A 22,756-nucleotide genomic window follows, 5' to 3' on the forward strand; every position below is an offset into this window, starting at 1 on the left:
GAGAAAACAAGAGTTTAGCAATACATAACAAAGGTTGACACATCATATTCCCTGTATTAGTGAGACTACAATTTACGTTAAAAACAGTAGTCTGTCGTACTCATGTGAAAATTCCCCTCTTTGCATTCTCTGCTAAATCCACAAGAAAACTGCAGAATTTCCCTTGTCTTGTCAGACCAATGTTACTATGTCAAACTAATGTGAGATGTCTATGTATTTCCCTCCAACACATGCAAAAACATGTAAAGAGTTTAATTCCAAAACACTATATGTGATACGTTTCAGGAAACTAGGCGTATGTCGCGCTTCACTACATAAACGCAATTTTTGTATTTTTATCAAATTGTGTGTTTTTTTTGTGTCAGAAATGCCTTATGGAACATGTGAACTTTCATGTGCCTTAACAAAAGTATTATCTGTAAATCTGTAAATACTAAAATCTAATTGATAAATTACGAGCCTAGTTGGTTACAGGAACCTTCCGCTAGCCATGACTGGCTGAGATAATGGACGGGCTGGACATTCCCAAGAGATGAGTTCAGATTGGTTTGCCATGTAGCTAGCTTCTGTCTTTAACATCAAATAAAATCAAACTTTATTTGTCACATGCGCCGAATACAATAAGCATACTGTGAAATGCTTCCTTACAAGCCCTCAATCAACAGTGCAAAAAGAGTTAAGAAAATATTTATCAGATAAAGTAAAAAAATAAATATAAATAATAATAATATTACTTAAAAATATAAAATAATAAAAAGTAACCCAATAAAATAACAACAACGAGGCTATATACAGGGGGTACCTGCACCTAGTCAATGTGCGGGGATACAGGTTAGTTGAGGAAATTTGTACATGTAGGTAGGGGTGAAGTAACTATGCATAGATAATAAACAGCGAGTAGCAGTAGTGTACAAAACAAATGGTGGTGGGGGGGGGGGGGGGGGGGGGTCAATGTAAATAGTTTGTTAGCCATTTGATTAAGTGTTCAGTAGTCTTATGGCTTGGGAGTAGAAGCTGTTAAGGAGCCTTTTGGTCCTAGACTTGGTGCCTCAGTACCGCTTGCCGTGCGGTAGCAGAGAAAACAGTACATGACTTGGGTGACTGGAGTCTCTGACAATTTTTTGGGCCTTCCTCTGACACCGTGCCTACAGTGCCTTGCGAAAGTATTCGGCCCCCTTGAACTTTGCGACCTTTTGCCACATTTCAGGCTTCAAACATAAAGATATAAAACTGTATTTTTTTGTGAAGAATCAACAACAAGTGGGACACAATCATGAAGTGGAACGACATTTATTGGATATTTCAAACTTTTTTAACAAATCAAAAACTGAAAAATTGGGCGTGCAAAATTATTCAGCCCACATAAGTTAATACTTTGTAGCGCCACCTTTTGCTGCGATTACAGCTGTAAGTCGCTTGGGGTATGTCCCTATCAGTTTTGCACATCGAGAGACTGAATTTTTTTCCCATTCCTCCTTGCAAAACAGCTCGAGCTCAGTGAGGTTGGATGGAGAGCATTTGTGAACCGTCCATGTCCACCTTCAACTGTCACGACTTCCGCCGTAGTTGGTCCCTTTCCTTGTTCAGGCGGCGTTCGAAGTCACCGACCTTCAAGCCATCGCTGATCTCCTTTTCATTTTCCTTTGGTTTTGTCTTGTCTTGTATTACACCTGGTTTCAATTCCATTCATTACATGTTGTGTATTTAACCCTCTGTTCCCCCTCATTGTCCTTGTCGGTGATTGTTTGTTTGCAAGCATTGTGCAAGTTATGTTCTGGTGTGCGAAGGGTTTTATACCCACTTGTTTTATTTAGTATATTTTGGTTTTCTGAGTTTTTGAGCACTTATTAAACTGCTCCGTTTATACCAAGTTCGATCTCCCACGCCTGACTTCCCTGACACCAGCACACACACCCTTACACCAAGTTCCAAAATTCTCCGTTAGAATGCCCTGCTATTTTGTCACACTCATGACCGTAAGCTATTTTCTGTAATTAGCTCACTATTAACTTGTAAATAATGATCTTGTTGGGAGTTTATTTTTCTGCAATAATGAATACAAATGAGCTAAAGTTAAATATGGCATTTCATTATTCTTAATCAGGTTATCACTTATAAATATTAAATCTACAAACGAAGAAATGCCAGGTTGGAGAGGATCTGTCGCATTGAGTCAAAATAAAGATATATGCAACTAATTATGACAAATGTTAAGAAAATGTTGAGCAATGTAATAAAGTAATGACTTTTCAAATAAGTTCCGTTACACGTTATGTTGGCTGACAAGTTGTTATGCTACGCTATCCTTACGAACCGCTTAGCATTACAGCAGTATGCACAGGTATGTAACGTTAGTTGGCTACTAATACATCGAACATTGCCAGGCAGTATATTAACTATCCGCTATCTAACTAACTACCCAAATTTTATTGACTTTATTATACACATCATTCTTAGCTAAGTGTGGCTGGCTATTTACTCAGATCTGGCTATTTGCTCAGATTTCAGAGCACTCGCGCACAGAATATTTGATATACGAACGCTCAACACCCGTTGAATATGGCCGATGTCAGTAAACGTCGGCAAAAATAAAAACGTTATTAAATTGTTTCCAGCTGCACAGTTACAGTCACCAATGCTCTCGACAACATGAAAACAGTCTAATCAGCTCTGTGTAAAATGGTCAGAGTGAGGTGTTCTCTCATTTGTGTCTGGAAATAGCTAGCAAAGCTAGACAAAGTTAGCCAGTTAGCTTGGGTGCTTGGTTGCCGTTGAACGCTGGGATCAGTCCTACTCCTCAGCCAGTGGCATAGCGCCACTATGAACGCTGGGATCAGTCCTACTCCTCAGCCAGTGGCATAGCGCCACTATGAACGCTGGGATCAGTCCTACTCCTCAGCCAGTGGCATAGCGCGCTATGAACGCTGGGATCAGTCCTACTCCTCAGCCAGTGTCATAGCGTGCTATGAACGCCCCGAGAGCAAAATGCTCTGAATTTAAGAACGGACAATCGGACATTTTTTGACATGGCTAGCCAACAAACTTAACATTAGCTAACGAGAGGAGGGAGCGCGAGAGAGAGAATTTTACCCTTTTGTACTTTAACTATTTCCACATCGTTAAAACACTGTTATAGCCATAATATGACATTTTAAATGTCTCTCCGTTGGAACTTTTGTGAATGTAACGTTTACAGTTTTGTATCGTTGATTTCACTTTTGTTTATTATCTATTCCACTTGCTTTGGCAATGCAAACGTATTTTTCACATGCCAATAAAGCCCATTGAATTGAATTGAGAGAGAGGGGGGGGGGGGGGGACGGCTGGTTAAACAGTAGGGAGGCATCCAGGCAATGGATCTTCTCCCTCTGACCTGTCCATATGGCTGTTGCTTTCCTGTTTCTCGTTTTCCCTCTCTTCCTCTTCTATATCTCTCTTTTTGTCCTCTTCTCTCTGATCCTACTCTTTCCCCCTGCCATGCCTATCTCTCTGCGTCTCTGTGTTTTTCTCCTCAGTCTCTCCCTTACTTTTAGTCTCTTTCCTCTCTCTCACTATGCTCCCTTCCTCCCTCCATTTACATATATAACAGTGCAGTGTCCTTCCGAGCATCTGTTAAGACAAGCAGCAATGTCATCCAGCTCTGTCTCGTATGGCCGTACCTCTGCTCAGCTCAGCCCCAGTCTGTCATAATGAGACTAGAACAGAGGCTATAGAGCAGACACAGACACCAGGACTGGATGGGCTCAATCACAAACAGTGCTCTCTAAAGTGCTAGTCTGACATGGATCTAATGGATTTTTACATGAAAATCATTTATTTCTCTCCCTCCTCCATCTCCAGGAGCGATCATCTGATTATGAAGGGAAAAAAACTGCACACCTCAGTGTTTATGAAAATAGAGTACATATGGATTTAACTGTTTGCATGATGTGGATTGGGCTGTGAAACAGACGGTTTGTGATGTAGAGAATGCTGCAGTACAATTGCAGACACAGGCACACACGAATGCACAAAGGCAACAGTGAGAGCCAATCAGTTATGTCATCATTAACTGTTAGCGAGTGATACTGCACCCAGGGTAAACAAAATAACAATACAATTAAACTACTGTGGTGAAATGACTTGTGGGAATCAACTTGCCGAGTTGTACTTGTAGGAGAACTGGAGAGAGCTGTTCAGCTCATAACAATGAACGAAACATGTGAACCCAACATGACACCAACCTGGGAGTCGTAGTTTTAATTAGCCAACACACTGTTCGTAGTAACTACAGAGCCATATGGGATACTTTTGTCTAAATCAATATGTGTGGTAGCTAAGATTAAAACTGGCAAATACACTTCAGAAAGTAAGTCAAATAAGTATTCTTATAATGCTTTCTCTATCCAGCCTCCAAGGGCATTTCCAGTGAGCAGTAAAAAAGTTCAAAGTGTTGGAAGAAAAAGCTGTAGTAATGGGCCAATGTCCTTGAATCAGTGTTTGGATGAAGGGTAATAATGGTATAGAGTTCCCTGAACACGGCTTTGTGCCTTCAGGCCAGAACACAAATAAAGCCTGAAGTTTCCAGCTCCGTGTGATGTGCTCAACGACATCGTCACTTCAGCTGTCAGCTCCTGTAAATGTAATAAACCTAAGACAGTGGAATGTGAGCGTGTGCTATCTGTAAATTGGTGTGAGCGTGTGTTATCTGTAAATTGGTGTGAGCGTGCGCATCGCTGAGAACGCATGAGGTTGTGTGTCTGTTGAAGTGTGTGTGCGCGCGGGCGGGCGGCAGGTTTGTCTCCACAACTTCATTATTACCACGACACTTTGTTATTATCAGTAGCATTTCATTGTTATTATTCAAAGTTACTACCTCTAAATATTAGTCTAGTATACGAATGAAGAAATGTCAGATTGGAGAGGATTGTCACATTTTCGTATTGACTCAAAAGAAACGTGCTATTTCACTGCTGAATCACACTTTTTTTGTTTTCCGTTTTCTCTTCTTTTTCCATTTATGTTTCATATCATTTTTGAAGTGTCCATTTTATTTAAATTAATGTTACTGTTGTCTTAGGGCTGTTAAGGCCCCCATGTGAAAAGGGGTTTCTGTTTCTTCACTTGTTTACATGGATATGCTTCTTAATAAAAACATATTTGAAACAAGCCATTACACTTTGTTATCACTTGTAAATATTACATCTGCAAATGAAGAAATGCCAGGTTGGGGAGGATCTGTCGCATTGAGTCAAAAGAAAGATATATGCAGCCCACCAGGTGTTCAAACTTCCCAAATTCTCCCATGTCACCCCTCTCCCCTGCACACTCCACTGGCTTGCAGTCGAAGCTCTCATCCACTACAAGACCATGGTACTTGGCTACAGAGCAGCAAGAGGAACTTCCCCTCCTTACCTTCAGGCTCTGCAGAAAAACCCTACACCCTAATTGTGCACTAATAGGCAGTCGCTCTGGAAAATAGCATCTGCTAAATTACTAAAATGTCAATATAAAAATGTATATGCTTACCTTGTCTTTGTCTGTTGCCTTTTCCACATATGAAAATATTAAGTCCGATGGGTTTTCTCCCACTTTTCCCCTAAATATTCGTAGCGGTCGATGGCGAGAGGACGCCATAATGGGAGAAATAATGTAGCCTAAACTACTGAAAATAGGCCTTTTATCAGATTAAATCTTTGACAGGAGCGTTTGATTCTCAATAAAGAGATGTCCAGACATGCTACTTTAGGAAACTTTCTGAATGGACATACTCTATAGCCCTATAGAGAGAATCTGCGAACTCACAACCCCGTAAAATGACCCGTCAATCAAAGCCACCAGAGTATATCAGAGACAAGAGCAAATATTTCTATTTTCCTTAAAACGTATGAAAAAAAACCTAGGAGACAAGAGCAAATATTTAGATTTTCCTTAAAACGTATGAAAAAAAAACTAGGAGACAAGAGCAAATATTTCTATTTTCCTTAAAACGTATGAAAAAAAAACTAGGAGACAAGAGCAAATATTTCTATTTTCCTTAAAACGTATTAAAAAAAACCTAGGCCACATTAGGCTTTCCGAAAGTAGGTTAGATGAATTGATAAGGAAAGTACAGTATGAAGAGGAGTGCGACAGCTATGCGATAGTAGGATAATGAAATTGACAATCGTTAAAATAGAAACAAATACACACATGTCCATAGCCTTTTTTTCACTGTTGATTAGTCTATATGAATACAAGAAAGTCCACACATCAAACTATTCCCCCCCCCACTGAAGTGCCATAGCCTATAGGCTAGCGCTTCTACAACCCCGCACATCAGACGGTTTAGCAGCTGGAGCATCAAACGACAGTTGGAAAGAGGAGATGTAGAACGTTCAATCGACAGACTAAGTTAACGAAACAATCGCTTATGATCATTAGTCAACACTCCTGCTATTAGATCAAGTTTATCTAAAATTCTCCCAAAATGAATGTGTGCCCATTTAAACGGTTTTGACGGTTGGCTCATTTTCATGACGGCCTTCATCCATAACCGTCAGTTACACGGGTATTCAATTACCGTCACAGCCCTACCAGGAACTATTACAATAATACACACATACATACACAGACACACTGTCCCCCTCCCTTCCGCTCTAATAATAAACGGCCCGAGCTTTCTGAGTATGTGCTCACTCTAACAGTAATAAAGATGTGCGTTCTCGGATGGAAGGTAATCAATGGCATTTTCCACGCCACTTAGAGCAAAGCCGAGCCCGTTCCCGCTTAAGCCCCCTCATTACCATGTAATGATCCAACCTAAGAATGATGATGCTAATCACAAACCATGTATTTCCCTACAGTCTGAGTCTGAGAGAGGGCCCAAAGTTAAGACCAGGGCATTGGTTGCTATTCATGGCCAGGCTAGCGTGTTTACCGTGGGGCACGGTGAGGGACAATGCCAGGCTGTGTCCTACAGTGCCCTGACAGGCCCCCCATAGCAAGGGAGAGACACGGAGGGAATGGTTCTCTTTTAATTACCGCCCAGAGAAGCAAAGGCAAATATTTGCCTTTTTCCGACCGCCCTGCATACAAAGAAAGTCCTTTCATATTGGACAGGCTGAGAACAGACGATGATGTTACTGGGATGTGTGTGTGTGTGTGTGTTTGTGTGCATATGCATGCTTGTGCGCGTGTATGTGTGTCCATGTCTCTTCTGTGGTTGCCGGGGACATTATGGGCTGTCTCACTCACCCACGGCCTTGCAGGTTTTGGTGCTGGGGTCCATCTCATAGCCCTCGTAACATTCACACTTGTAGTCTCCTTTGTAGTTGACGCAGATCTGGCCGCAGGCATCAGGGTTCTCACACTCGTCTATGTCTGAGGAGGGATATCAGAAGCGCATCAATTCCACTGGACACACTCTGTCTCTACTAAGACAGGATGGACAGCAGGAGACAGAGAGATATTTGGGCCATTTACTCTAAGTAGCTACCGCCTGGAACGAGAGAGCACGAGAAGAGAAGGAAATGTGTGGCAGATTGAGAGAGCAATTTTCAGAGAGCGCAATCATTGGTAAGGCTTGGCTGAGAGGGACATATTGTATGGGACTCTACCTCCACAGGTCTTCTTGTCCATTAGTTTGTATCCAGCGGGACAGTCACACTCATAGCCGATCCTCCGGTCTCTGCAGACGTGAGAGCAGCCTCCATTGTTGTCTGCGCACTCATTCACACCTAGAAAGAGAGGGATGAAGGGAGAAATAGAAGAAGGGGAGTCAAACATAAATAAAACAACCAAGATATTGGCCTATATGTGTGTGTGTGTCTGAGGTTGCCTCTAGGGGAATGTGCTGCTATCAGACACCTGGAACCGTTCCAGAATGCACTGGGGCGGGGCTCAGAAGGGGGTGGCTTCGCACCAGATGCCCCTCGCTAATCTGATTTCCTTTGGGGAGCAGGTTTCCTCCCCTTATCCCTCTATCCATTCCGGCTCCTCCTCCCCTTATCCATTCATCCCTCCTCCTATCCCTCTATCTATCCCTCCTACTCCTCCTCCTATCCCTCTATCCATCCCTCCTCCTTATCTTCCTCTATCCGTCCCTCCTCCTTACCTTCCTTTATCCATCCCTCCTCCTATCCCTTTATCCATCCCTCCTCCTTACCTTCCTCTACCCATCCCTCCTCCTATCCCTTTATCCATCCCTCCTCCTAACCTTCCTCTCCCCATCCCTCCTCCTATCCCTTTATCCATCCCTCCTCCTTACCTTCCTCTATCCATCCCTCCTCCTATCCCTTTATCCATCCCTCCTCCTTACCTTCCTCTATCCATCCCTCCTCCTATCCCTTTATCCATCCCTAATCCTTACCTTCCTCTATCCGTCCCTCCTCCTTACCTTCCTCTATCCATCCCTCCTCCTATCCCTTTATCCATCCCTCCTCCTTACCTTCCTCTATCCATCCCTCCTCCTATCCCTTTATCCATCCCTAATCCTTACCTTCCTCTACCCATCCCTCCTCCTATCCCTTTATCCATTCCTCCTCCTTACCTTCCCTCTCTTTCATTCTGTTCCCCTTTCAGTATCCATCCTCCCTTAACCCCCTCTTTCTCTCTCCACCATTCCTTATATCACGTTATCGCTCTGTTTTCCTGTCTCCCCGTCACCCTCCCTCCCATAAGCAGGGCTTTACAGTGCTGCGATTTGTAGAATTTTTATTTGGCAGGACCATGCCCCTAGAAAAATATGAAACACCCAACTGCAGATTACCACTTCAATATCTCAAATATTTTCCATTGTGCTCCTACATTTCTTTGTGTGCTCCGACATTTCTATTTGTGCTCCTTGTAAAACATTTCAGCGTAGAGCCCTGATAAGCCTAGCGGGTAGAGTGGGGTTGAGAGCTGACACCTCATTATTGGTACAGTCATGCGTGAGAGGAAGACAGGGGGAGGCTGGAGGATGTTGTACAAACACAAGCTGGTCATTTATGAATATCTTAACTTTCATGTTAATGAATAACAAACAGTACATGTCCACTTATACTATAGCTAGAGAACGTGGCATCAAGATAAAACAAGACCGGCAAATGCGTATACAGCTTCAGTAATACACACATCAATGTAATGTAATACAATTCCAACAGAACATAAAGATGTACGGCAAAGTAAAGAGATCTAATGTCACAGAGCTATGTACGATGGGTATCATAAATATTCACCCTCCCCTTGGATTTGGTCACATTTTGTTGCATCTAATTGTGATGTTTTTGTCATTGATCTGGAAAAAATACTCCGGAATGTCAAAATGAAAAGAAAATTTGACGCATTTTTACGAATTAATAAAAATGTAAAAGCTGTAATTATACAGTGAACAAAATTATAAACGCAACATGATCCCAGAAATGTTCCATACACACCTCATTTCTCAAAAATGTGGTGCACAAATGTATTTACATCCCTGTTAGTGAGTATTTGAGCCTTTATCAAGATAATCTATCAACCTGACAGGTGTAGCATATCAAGAAGCTGATTAAAAAGCATGATCATTACATAGGTGCAACTTGTGCTGGGAACAATAAAGGGCCACACAACACAATGCCACAGGTGTCTCAAGTTTAGTACAATTGTCATGATGACTGCAGGAATGTCCACCAGAGCTGTTGTACATTTCTCTACCATAATAACGTTGTTTTAGAGAATTTAGCCCAGGAACTCCACATCTGGTTTCTTCACCTGCGGGATCGTCCGAGGGGAGGGGGGTGTGTGCTGAGGAGTATTTCTGTCTGTAATAAAGCCCTTTTGTCTGGGGAAGGGTACCAATTCTGCAGAATTGAAGGTCCCCAAGAACACAGTGGCCTCCATCATTCTTAAATGGAAGAAGTTTGGAACCACCAAGCTGGCCGCCCGGCCAAACTAAGCAATCGGGGGAGAAGGGCCTTGGTCAGGGAGGTGACCAAGAACCCGATGGTCACTCTGGCAAAGCTCTAGAGTTCCTCTGTGGAGATGGGAGAACCTTCCAGAAGGACAAGCATCTCTGCAGCACTCCAGCAATCAGGCCTTTATGGTAGTGGCCAGATAGAAGCCACTCCACAGTAAAAGGCACATGGCAGTCTGCATGGAGTTTCCCAAAAAGGCACCTAAATACTGTCAGACCATGGGAAACAAGATTCTCTGCTCTGATGAAACCAAGATTGAAGTCTTTGGCCTGAATGCCAAGCATCATGTCTGGAGGAAACCTGGCACCATCCCTAGGGTGAAGCATGGTGGTGGCAGCATCATGCTGGTGGTGGCAGCATCATCATGTTTTCAGCGGCATGGACTGGGAAACAAGTCAGCATCGAGGCAAAGATGAACGGAGCAAAGTACAGAGAGATCCTTGATGAAAACCGTCTCCAGGGCATTCAGGACTTCAGCTTTACCTTCCAACAGGAGTGGCTTTGGGACAAGTCTCTGAATGTCCTTAAGTGGCCCAGTCAGAGCCCGGACTTGAACCCGATCGAACATCTCTGTAAAGACCTACAAATAGCTGTGCAGCAATGCTCACCATCCAAATTGACAGAGCTTGAGAGGATTTGCAAAGAAGAATTGGAGAAACTCCCAAAATAAAGGTGTGCCAAGCTTGTAGCGTCATACCCAAGAATATTCGAGGCTGTAATCGCTGCCAAAGGTGCTTCAACAAAGTACTGAGTAAAGGGTCTGAATACGTATGTAAATGTTATATTTCAGTTGTTTATTCTTCATAAATTTGCCTAAAAACTAGTTTTTGCTTCGTAATTATGGGGTATTGTGTGTAGATTGATGAGGGGGAAAAACAATTTAATACATTTTAGAATAAGGCGGTAACGTAAGAAAAAGCCAAGTGGTCTGAATACTTTCCAAATGCACTAATTCATTTTATTATGGCAAATCAAGTCTCACATTTTAAGAAAATCTGAAGTTTGTCGTTTTTCTACTCATTCCTTATTGAAGATACAGTGGGATATTGGTCATGTTGCACTTCCTAAGGTTTCCACTAGATGTCAACAGTCTTTAGAACCTTGTTTGATGCTTCTACTGTGAAGTGGGGGCGAATGAGAGGGGAATGAGTCAGGGCTCTGGCAGAGTGCCAGGAGCTCGTGAGGCTCATTCAAGTGAGAGCAAACTCTGTTCCATTGCATTTCTACAGACAAAGGAATTCTCTGGTTGGAACATTATTGAAGATTTATGTTAAAAACATCCTAAAGATTGATTCTATACGTTTGACATGTTTCTACAGTCTGTAACGGAATTTTTGGACTTTTCATCTGCTCGTGTGTCATGAATTTGGATTACTGGGCTGAACGCGCTAACAACAAGGAGGTATTTGGACATGGCGGATACCTGTTTGGGTTGTTTTGGTCTCTGAGCGCCGTACTCAGATTATTGCATGGTATGCCTTTTCCGTAAAGTTTTTTTGAAATCTGACACAGCGGTTGCATTAAGGAGAAGTGTATCTGAAGTTCCATGTATAACACTTGTATTTTCATCAACATTTATGATGAGTATTTCTGTAAATTGATGTGGCTCTCTGCAAAATCACTGGATGTTTTTGGAAATACTGAACATAACGCGCAAAAGTATACTGAGATGTTTTTATATAAATATGAACTTTATTGAACAAAACATACATGTATTGTGTAACATGAAGTCCTATGCGTGTCATCTGATGAAGATCATCAAAGGTTAGTGATTAATTCTATCTCTATTTCTGATTTTTGTGACTCCTCTCTTTGGCTGGAAAAATGTCTGTGTTTTTCTGTGACTTGGCTCTGATCGAACATAATCGTTTGTGGTGCTTTCGACGTAAAGCCTATTTGAAATCGGACACTGTGGTGTGTTTAACAAGAAGTGTATCTTTAAAATGGTGTGAAATACTTGTATGTTTGAGGAATTTTAATTATGAGATTTCTGTTGTTTGAATTTGGCGCCCTGCACTTTCACTGGCTGTTGTTGTCCTATCGATCCTGTTAGCGGGATCTCAGCCCAAAGAGGTTTTAACTATAACACATCAGATATTTAATATCTCTTTAAGCATGGTCAAGTGAATAATTATGCTGTCGATAATGTATTAAACCACCCAGACACATCAAAGATTCAGTCATCCTTCTGAACTGAGCTGCAGAACAGGAAGGTAACTGCTCAGGGATGTCACCATGAGGCCATTGGTGATTTGAAAACAGCTACGGAGTTCAATGACTGTGATGGGAGAAAACTGAGGATGGATCAACAACATTGTCGTGACTCCACAATAATGATCTAAATGACAGGGTGAAAAGAAGAATACAAATATACAGAATAAAAATATTCTAAAACACGTATCCCGTATGCAACAAGGCACTAAAGTAATACTGCAAAAAATAAAATGGGAAAGGAATACACTTTTGGCCTAAATGCAAAGCGTTATGTTTGGGGCAAATCCAACACAACACATCACTGAGTAACCTCCCTATTTTCATGCATCATGTTATGGGTATGCTTGACATCGGCAAAGAATTTTTCAGGATGAAAAAAAAATCTGCATGGCCAAATACTAGAGGAAAACCTGCTTCAGTCTGCTTTACACCAGATACTGGGAGATGAAGTCGTTGCCTTGGTAACCAGACAAGACTTGCTATTTTAGCTAACCAAACCATCAGTCTTAGTTTGCTATTATGAAAATCAAATTCAACAATTCCAGTAATGTTTTCAATTTGACTTTTGGTTTCAAAAGCAGCTCAAACATTGAACATGTAAGAATTAACTATAGCCATGAATTTTACCATGCACATGGGAAATAATGCATAATCTAGAATGCCGTTCAAACCAATTAGAAATTAGTACTTAACAATCCCATGATGTCAGTAAAAAAATATTTTAAGAAATCATTTTCAAATGTCATTGGGCTCATATCTTGAGCTGGAAATTATATTGTCGATGGTGTCAGAAAAATGAGATTTTCATTCATTTTAGAGTAGCATGTCTTTTTTAAAAGTCAACAGAACGGAGCTTCTCAGTCCTTCTACATAAAAATGTAACCCCCCCCCCCTCTGCAATCTTTCCCCCGAGCTGTAATCGCTGCCAAAGGTGTTTCTAACATGTTTTGACTCAGGGGATTCAATACGACCGTTTTGGAGCGGAAGTGAGAGAAAATGAACACCCGTTTTGGAGTGAAATGTTGTCCAGTCACGTGTCAAATGTTTCCTCACTACAATATATGATCATGGTACGTTACATTGTGTTCATGTTTAACTGACGAAACAAATCCATGGTGGGGCGCATGCTAATCGTTTAGCAAGGTAACCGGAGCTCATGCAAAGTCAATGGAACAAACTGGCTAAATTAGCCAGCTAGCCATTTACATTTCATTTTTTTTGTATGTTTAATTAGCTGGCTAGCTAGTTAGCTTAATGTCATTCACATTTTTCTAGCTTATGATAATGAAGTTTGCTAAATCTTGTTATGCTTACGTCTGCATTGCCATCAACTTGACTGGCAGCAGTTTGAGTGGATGGACAGAGCAGGGGCAACACCTCTTGATTGCTTGTTTGTTAGCTGATGAATTTCAGTACAGCTGTGGCAATCAACTGGCTAAAACTAGATATAGGAGATGAGTAAATTAATGGTGAAATTCTGTTTTAAAGATCTATGCTTCATATGTCATCTATTATTCAAGTCCATGTTGCTCATTGCTCATCATTGCTCCAGTGTCTCATACCCCTCTCCGTTGCCAGCAATTTTGCTCAGCAATATTGCCTAAACAAATTGCATGTGTATTATCTATGGTGGAGCGCTAATCCATATGGTGCTTTATGGGTAATGTAGTCTGAGCCTGTTTCCTTGCCGTGAACAACCTCAAGGGAAGAGTTGGTATTTGACGGTAACGAGCGAGCTGAGAATTATCCTAATTTATTCCCCCTCGATCAAATGAAGCTCCGATTACTACCAGAGTGACCATCTGCATGTCAACTGGACACTAATAGGTGTGTGCGTGTGGGTTGGGTGTGTGCCGGCGTGCGTTAATGCATTCGTGTGTGTCTTACCGCACTCCTTCATAGGTTCGTCTGACCAGTCCTTGCAGTCTTCGATGGCATCACACACCTTGCTGCTGTCGATACACTCTCCATTCTTGCACATAAACTTCCTGGGGCCATCACACTTAGTGGCTGGGAAAGACAGAGGGTAGAAAAATACACGGATCATTACCTTGCAAAAGCTTACAACAAGTGTTTGATTTCCAATGCGTGTCCCTACTCTGATTCCTCGGGCATGATTGCATAAAATAAGTAATCTGCTTTCCAGACACTGCTATTGGCCTGGGGGTGGGGTTATAAAATAAGTAACAATGATAATTTGGTAGCTTAGCACTCTGTACCTGCAGTAGAGAAGATGATAGTGTATTAATTCAAAATACACTATATATACAAAAGTATTTGGATACCCATTGACATGAGTGAATTCAGCTATTTCAGCCACTATTTTCAGTCATTAGATCATTTATTTTGGTACAGTCCATTTGTAACTTGTTTTTGGTCACAGGTCCAGGACTGGCTGAAGAATTGCAACATATACCTGGAGCTAACTCCGTAGATAATAAAACATAAATATTTTAAAAAGATATGTGAATATATATATATATATATATATATATATATATATATATATATATATATACAGTGCCTTGCGAAAGTATTTGGCCCCCTTGAACTTTGCGACCTTTTGCCACATTTCAGGCTTCAAACATAAAGATATAAAACTGTATTTTTTTGTGAAGAATCAACAACAAGTGGGACACAATCATGAAGTGGAACGACATTTATTGGATATTTCAAACTTTTTTAACAAATCAAAAACTGAAAAATTGGGCGTGCAAAATTATTCAGCCCCCTTAAGTTAATACTTTGTAGCGCCACCTTTTGCTGCGATTACAGCTGTAAGTCGCTTGGGGTATGTCTCTATCAGTTTTGCACATCGAGAGACTGAAATTTTTTCCCATTCCTCCTTGCAAAACAGCTCGAGCTCAGTGAGGTTGGATGGAGAGCATTTGTGAACAGCAGTTTTCAGTTCTTTCCACAGATTCTCCATTGGATTCAGGTCTGGACTTTTACTTGGCCATTCTAACACCTGGATATGTTTATTTTTGAACCATTCCATTGTAGATTTTGCTTTATGTTTTGGATCATTGTCTTGTTGGAAGACAAATCTCCGTCCCAGTCTCAGGTCTTTTGCAGACTCCATCAGGTTTTCTTCCAGAATGGTCCTGTATTTGGCTCCATCCATCTTCCCATCAATTTTAACCATCTTCCCTGTCCCTGCTGAAGAAAAGCAGGCCCAAACCATGATGCTGCCACCACCATGTTTGACAGTGGGGATGGTGTGTTCAGCTGTGTTGCTTTCAAACATAACGTTTTGCATTGTTGCCAAAAAGTTCAATTTTGGTTTCATCTGACCAGAGCACCTTCTTCCACATGTTTGGTGTGTCTCCCAGGTGGCTTGTGGCAAACTTTAAACAACACTTTTTATGGATATCTTTAAGAAATGGCTTTCTTCTTGCCACTCTTCCATAAAGGCCAGATTTGTGCAATATACGACTGATTGTTGTCCTATGGACAGTCTCCAACCTCAGCTGTAGATCTCTGCAGTTCATCCAGAGTCATCATGGGCCTCTTGGCTGCATCTCTGATCAGTCTTCTCCTTGTATGAGCTGAAAGTTTAGAGGGACGGCCAGGTCTTGGTAGATTTGCAGTGGTCTGATACTCCTTCCATTTCAATATTATCGCTTGCACAGTGCTCCTTGGGATGTTTAAAGCTTGGGAAATCTTTTTGTATCCAAATCCGGCTTTAAACTTCTTCACAACAGTATCTCGGACCTGCCTGGTGTGTTCCTTGTTCTTCATGATGCTCTCTGTGCTTTTAACGGACCTCTGAGACTATCACAGTGCAGGTGCATTTATACGGAGACTTGATTACACACAGGTGGATTGTATTTATCATCATTAGTCATTTAGGTCAACATTGGATCATTCAGAGATCCTCACTGAACTTCTGGAGAGAGTTTGCTGCACTGAAAGTAAAGGGGCTGAATAATTTTGCACGCCCAATTTTTCAGTTTTTGATTTGTTAAAAAAGTTTGAAATATCCAATAAATGTCGTTCCACTTCATGATTGTGTCCCACTTGTTGTTGATTCTTCACAAAAAAATACAGTTTTATATCTTTGTTTGAAGCCTGAAATGTGGCAAAAGGTCGCAAAGTTCAAGGGGGCCGAATACTATATATTGGGACACAATCATGAAGTGGAACGACATTTATTGGATATTTCAAACTTTTTTAACAAATCAAAAACTGAAAAATTGGGCGTGCAAAATTATGATTATTAAAACATAAAGCAAAATCTACAATGGAATGGTTCAAAAATAAACATATCCAGGTGTTAGAATGGCCAAGTCAAAGTCCAGACCTGAATCAAATCGAGAATCTGTGGAAAGAACTGAAAACTGCTGTTCACAAATGCTCTCCATCCAACCTCACTGAGCTCGAGCTGTTTTGCAAGGAGGAATGGGGAAAAAAATTCAGTCTCTCGATGTGCAAAACTGATAGAGACATACCCCAAGCGACTTACAGCTGTAATCGCAGCAAAAGGTGGCGCTACAAAGTATTAACTTAAGGGGGCTGAATTGTGTCCCACTTGTTGTTGATTCTTCACAAAAAAATACAGTTTTTTATCATTATGTTTGAAGCCTGAAATGTGGCAAAAGGTCGCAAAGTTCAAGGGGGCCGAATACTTTCGCAAGGCACTGTATATATATATGGTAACAGTCAAATTTTGGACACACCTACTCATTCAAGGGTTTTTCTGTATTTTTCTAAATGTTCTACATTGTAGAATAATAGTGATGACATAAAACTATGAAATAACACATATGGAATCATGTAGTAACCAAAAATGTGTTAAACAAACCAAAATATTTGATATTCTTCAAAGTAGAGGTGGCAGGTAGCCTAGTGGTTAGAGCGTTGGGCCAGATTGCTGGATCGAATACCTGAGCTGACAAGGTAAAAATCCGGCGTTCTACCCACTGTTCCCCGGTAGGCCGTGATTGTAAATAACAATTTGTTCTTAACTGACTTGCCTAGTTAAATAAAGGTTAAATAATACCATTTAAAAAAATGACAGCTTTGCACAATCTTCTCTCAACCAGTTTCATGAGGTAGTCACCTGGAATGCTTTTTCAACAGTACCACACTTGTTGGCTGCTTTTCCTTCACTCTGCGGTCCAACTCATCCCAAACCATTTCAATTGGGTTGAGGTCGGGTGACTGTCATCTGATGCAGCACCATCCCTCTCCTTCTTGGTCAAATTGCCCTTACACAGCCTGGTGGTGTGTTTTAGGCCATTGTCCTTTTGATAGTCCAACTAAGCGCAAACCAGATGGGATGGCCAATCGCTGCAAAATGCTGTGGTAGCCATGCTGGTTAAGTGTGCCTTGAAATCTAAAAAAAAAACCCAGACAGCGTCACCAGTAAAGCACTCTCACACCTCCTCCTACATGCTTCACGATGGGAACCACACATGCAGAGATCATCCATTCACCTACTGTGCGTCTGTCTCACAAGGACACGGAGGTTGGAACCAAAAATCTCAAATTTGGACTCATCAGACCAAAGGACAGATTTCCACCGATCTAAAGTCCATTGCTTATGTTTCTTGGCCTAAGCAAGTCTCTTCTTATTATTGGTGTCCTTTCGTAGTGGTTTCTTTACAGCAATTCGACCATGAAGGCCTGATTCAAGCAGTCTCCTCCGAACAGTTAATGTTGAGATGTGTCTGCTACTTGAACTCTGTGAAGCATTTATTTGGGCTGCAATCTGAGATGCAGTCAATTGCTGATTTCTGAGACTGGTAACTCTAATGAACTTATCCTCTGCAGCAGGGGTAACTCTGGGTCTTCCTTTCCTGTGGCGGTCCTCGTAAGAGCCAGTTTCCTCATAGCGTTTGATGGTTTTTGCGACTGCACTTGAAAAAACTTATTGAAATTGAAATTTTCTAGATTGACTGATCTTCATGTCTTGAAGAAATGATGGACTGTTGTTTCTCTTTGCTTATTTGAGCTGTTCTTGCCATAATATGGACTTGGTCTTTTACCAAATAGGGCTATCTTGTGTACCTTGTCACAACACAACTGACTGGCTCAAACACAATAAGGAGGAAATCAATTCATTTAAATGCATTACATTTACCTCATGAAGCTGGTTGAGAGAATTCCAAGAGTGTGCAAAGCTGTCATCAAGGCAAATGGGTGCTACTTTGAAGAATCTCAAATATAAAATATATTTGGATTTGTTTAACCCATTTTTGGTTACTACATGATTCCATATGTGTTATTTCATAGTTTTGATGTCTTCACTATTAATCTACAATGCAGATAACAGTAAAAAATAAAGAAAAACCCTTGAATGAGTAGGTGTGTCCAAACTTTTGACTGGTACTGTATATATATATATATATATATATATATATATATATATATATATATATATATTTACAAAAAATATATATACGGGGCATTGGAAATAATGCAGACAATTACATCGAAGGAAGCCACAATCTATCTACAATATTAAAATTGATCTACCCCATAAAGAAATAAACAATTTAAATAAATAGAAGAACACAGCCATAAAATGGCCTTACTGAAGAACTCAGTGATTTTCAACGTGGCACCGTCATAGAATGCCACCTTTCAAACAAGTCAGTTCGTCAAATTCCTGCCCTGCTAGAGCTGCCCCGGTCAACTGTAAATACTGTTATTGTGAAGTGGAAATGTCATGGGGCAACAACGGCTCAGGCCATACAAGCTCACAGAACGGGACCGACGAGTGCTGAAGTGCGTAGTGGGTACAAAATTGTCTGTCCGCCCTGTTGCAACACTCACTAACGAGTCAAATCAAATCAAATGTCATTAGTCACATACAATTGGTTAGCAGATGTTAATGCGAGTGTAGCCAAACTACCTTTGGAAGCAACGTCAGCACAAGAACTGTTCGTGGGGAGCTTCATGAAATAGGTTTTTGATGGCCGAGCAGCCGCACACAAGTCTAAGATCACCATGTGCAATGCCAAGAGTCGGCCGGAGTGGTTTAAAGCTCGCCGCCACTGGGGCAGTGGAAACACGTTCTCTGGAGTGATGAATCACGCTTCACCATCTGGCAGTCTGACAGACAAATCTGGGTTTGGCGGATGCCTGGGGCACGCTACCTGCCCGAATGCATAGTGCCAACTGTAAAGTTTGGTGGAGGAGGAATAATGGTCTTGGGCTGTTTTTCATGGCTCGGGCTAGGCCCCTTAGTTCCACTGAAGGGAAATCTTAACGGTACAGCATACAATGACATTCGAGACGATTCTGTGCTTCCAACTTTGTGGCAACAGTTTGGGGAAGGCCCGTTCCCGTTTCAGCATGAGAATGCCACAGTGCGCAACCCGAGGTCCATACAGAAATGCTTTGTCGAGATCGGTGTGGAAGAACTTGACTGGCCTGCACAGAGCCCTAACCTCAACCCCATCAAAACACTTTGCGATGAATTGGATCGCCAAATGTAATCACCCAACATCAGTGCCCACCCTCACTAATGACCTTGCGGCTGAATGGAAGCAAGTCCCCCTTCATCTTCTTACATCTAGTGGAAAGCCTTTCCAGAAGAGTGGATGGAGGCTGTTACAGCAACTTCATATTAATGCCCAGGATTTTGGAATGAGATGTTCGACAAGCAACTTTTGGCCATGCAGTGTACAACACAATACAGAGAAGGGTACGAGATATTGTGGTAAATGACGAGGGGAAATTAGGAAAACATTAGCAGTTATTTCAGACCAGTGGAACATCTGTCAACTATACACCCAGGAGAGAAGGTAAGGGGACTAACTACTGGGCATGGAGGAAGACACAGGCGAAGAGGGGACGGTCAGTAAGGCCAACCCACCGTTGATACAGCCAGCCTCATCGCTGAAGTCAGGACAGTCACGAACCCCGTTACACTGTTTGCTGCCATGAATACAGGATCCATCACCACACTGGAACTCATCTGGACGGCAGGTCAGCAGAGCTGTGGGAGATAGAACACACACACACAAACGCACACACACACACACACACACACACACGCAGACACAGAGCGAGAGGGAGCGGGAGAGAGAGAGAGAGCAGGAGAGAGAGAGATAGGAGAGAGAGAGAAAAAAAGAAAGACGGCGCACACACACACACACACGCACACACACACAGACAGATTGCGTGAATTCAACAGCGCATCATCCAACTTTCTATCTCTCTAGAGATCCAACCCCAACTCAGTATCCTGTCAGAGATGAAATTACCCCAGTGGAAAAAGTGCGTGTTTCATCTTGGGTTTGGGCCAAAACGGAGTGCATTCCAATTCAGTAGTAATCCCTCATACATACAACTCCCCCTTCTCCCTGTTTCCCTCTGCACCAGAGAAATGCTGTGGAAATGAGAAGCTGGGAGGTATTTACTCACTGTCTGGGTAAAACACACACCCAGGACTGCCCTGCTTTGTTCTGTTGTTTGTGCTGTGTGTGTGTGTGTGTGTGTGTGTTGTACTAGCAGTAGTATAGGGGAAGGTTTATTTTACCCATTCATCTCTTTAACTGCTGCTTTAATTATTCATGGGATGCACTTTTGAGATGTAACCTACACCAGAGGACAAGATGCGAGGTGCACACACAAACGCACGCACGCACGCACACACACACGCCAAAAAAGCCTCCCCACACTCTAACATAAACAAAGACCCCCTTGATGTTAAATCCAGCATAACCAGCGTAATCCTAGTGTATCATAACGTGCTGATGGTATCAGTCCGGTGATTGGGATCTGAGCTCAGCTAATAATAATACAATCTCGGGATGAACAGTGGCAGTCCGGGAGAAAGAAAAGGGAAGGCAGGAACAGACTACAGAGATGAATGATTCTCCATTTCTCATTTACATCACTATAATACTGTCATACTGGAACCCCTCTCCCAGATCACACATCTCATCTCTGCATCTACTGTATATAGTCTGCTAAAGGATTTAAGACAGATGCTTCTAAACAGTAGTGATCATGTCAACACATCACTACGGGTACGGCACACACATTGTTTCTGGACCAGGCAGTATCACTTCTAAATGTACAGTAGCCATGATAGGACAATGCATAACGTTTTGATAATGCTATTGATTTGGATTATTAAGGTAGGTTTAATCAGGTTCCAACACCAAAATAATTGTACAAGTCTGAAACCCCTGCATAGATCTGCTCTGATTCTGTCCCTGTCTTTATGATCTGTGTGTTATTATTGAGTGGTCTCTGGGATTGAGAACAGGGTGTTACTCAGGGAGAGAGAGAGAGAGCCAGGTTGTGAATGCCCTCGCTCCCTCTCAAGGGCTCTCCACTGTACCAATCATCACACTGTTGCATGGCAACCAACTCAACTGATTGCCCTGGTGTTTCCAGCGTGGAGCTTATTATCACCGGGCACCATAACAGAAGTTTCAGCGGGGCTTTGACACCATAACATCCATGCATACACGCAGGTTAGCGTTTCTCGTCATGAATCTTGTTCTGGAGGCAGCTCTACAGTGGTCACTAGCTAGCACAGCCGCAAAGTAATACAAAAGCAAATGTTAGTGTTCATGGATTTTTATAATAGAGCCAATTTTGACTTTACAGCTGGCCCATCTAGCAGAAGGCGCTCAGTTTCGCCTCCAGGGCAAGATCCGTGACATTAAACGTCCCCCTGCTGCGTACACAAACAGACAAGCAGGCACACACAGGCAAAAGTGCTAACACACACACACACACACACACACACACACACACACACACACACACACACACACACAAATGCCTATTCACTCACACATCCATCCACGTTTATTGATTGTACATTGACAGAGTGATTTTTACATAGAAGTATTTCTAAGCTAAATACCCCCCCCCCCCCCCCTACAGAAGACTCCAGTACATCCTTTTCATAGAATAGACTATATACGTACAGTGCAGAGGAAAAGTCTTTGCCCTCTTTAAGACTTTCTCTTCTTTTTGCATATTTTTTGTCACTCAAAATGATCAGATCCTCAACCGAAGCCTAATAGTAGATAAAGGGAACCTGAGTAAATAAATAACACACAATGTTGATACCTATTTAATTGATTGCATTTAAAACATTTTAAAAAAGTTATGCAAGACCCAATGACCCTGTGTGAAAAAGTAATTGTCCCCTTACACTCAATAACTGGTTGTTCCACCTTTAACTGCAATGACCGCAGCCACACGTTTCTTGTAGTTGTTCATCAGTCTCTCACATCGCTGTGGAAGGAATTCTGTCACACTCTTCCGGGCAGAACTGCTTTAACTCAGCGACATTTGTGGGTTTTCGAGCATGAGCTGCTCGTTTCAGGTCCTGCCACAACATCTCAATCGGGTTTAGGTTTGGACTTTGACTAGGCCATTCCAACCCTTTAAATGTGTTGCTTCTTAGCCATTCTGATGTAGACTTGCTTGTGTTTTGAATAACTGTCTTACTGCATGACCCAGCTGCGCTTCAGCGTCAGCTCACGTTCAGATGGCCTGACATTCTCCTTTAGAATAGAGAGCAGGATTCATGGCTCCTTCAATGATAACAAGTTATCCAGGTCCTGAGGCAGCGAAGCATCACTATTTGATGTTCTTACCGTGGAATGCAGTGTTTGGTTTTCGCCAGACATAACGGGACCGATGTCGTCCAAAAGTTCCACTTTTGA

General features: G+C 41.9%; 1 protein-coding gene across 4 annotated transcripts in view; it reads right to left on the bottom strand.

Annotated features, from left to right (window-relative positions):
• The window catches only part of LOC110521812 (low-density lipoprotein receptor-related protein 8), a 259,084-nt gene that overhangs the window by 49,994 nt on the left and 186,334 nt on the right, over positions 1–22,756 (bottom strand). For all 4 annotated transcript variants that reach the window (XM_036968637.1, XM_036968635.1, XM_036968636.1 and 1 more), the window contains exons 6-9: positions 19,936–20,058; positions 13,998–14,120; positions 7,578–7,697; positions 7,216–7,341 (exon numbers count right to left, since the gene is read on the bottom strand). In XM_036968637.1, coding sequence (XP_036824532.1) covers positions 7,216–7,341; positions 7,578–7,697; positions 13,998–14,120; positions 19,936–20,058 — 492 coding nt within the window. The remainder of the gene's footprint in view (positions 1–7,215; positions 7,342–7,577; positions 7,698–13,997; positions 14,121–19,935; positions 20,059–22,756) is intronic.

Source organism: Oncorhynchus mykiss, chromosome 30 (genome assembly GCF_013265735.2).
Source record: "Oncorhynchus mykiss isolate Arlee chromosome 30, USDA_OmykA_1.1, whole genome shotgun sequence".
In the NCBI taxonomy this organism is placed as follows: Eukaryota; Metazoa; Chordata; class Actinopteri; order Salmoniformes; family Salmonidae; genus Oncorhynchus; species Oncorhynchus mykiss.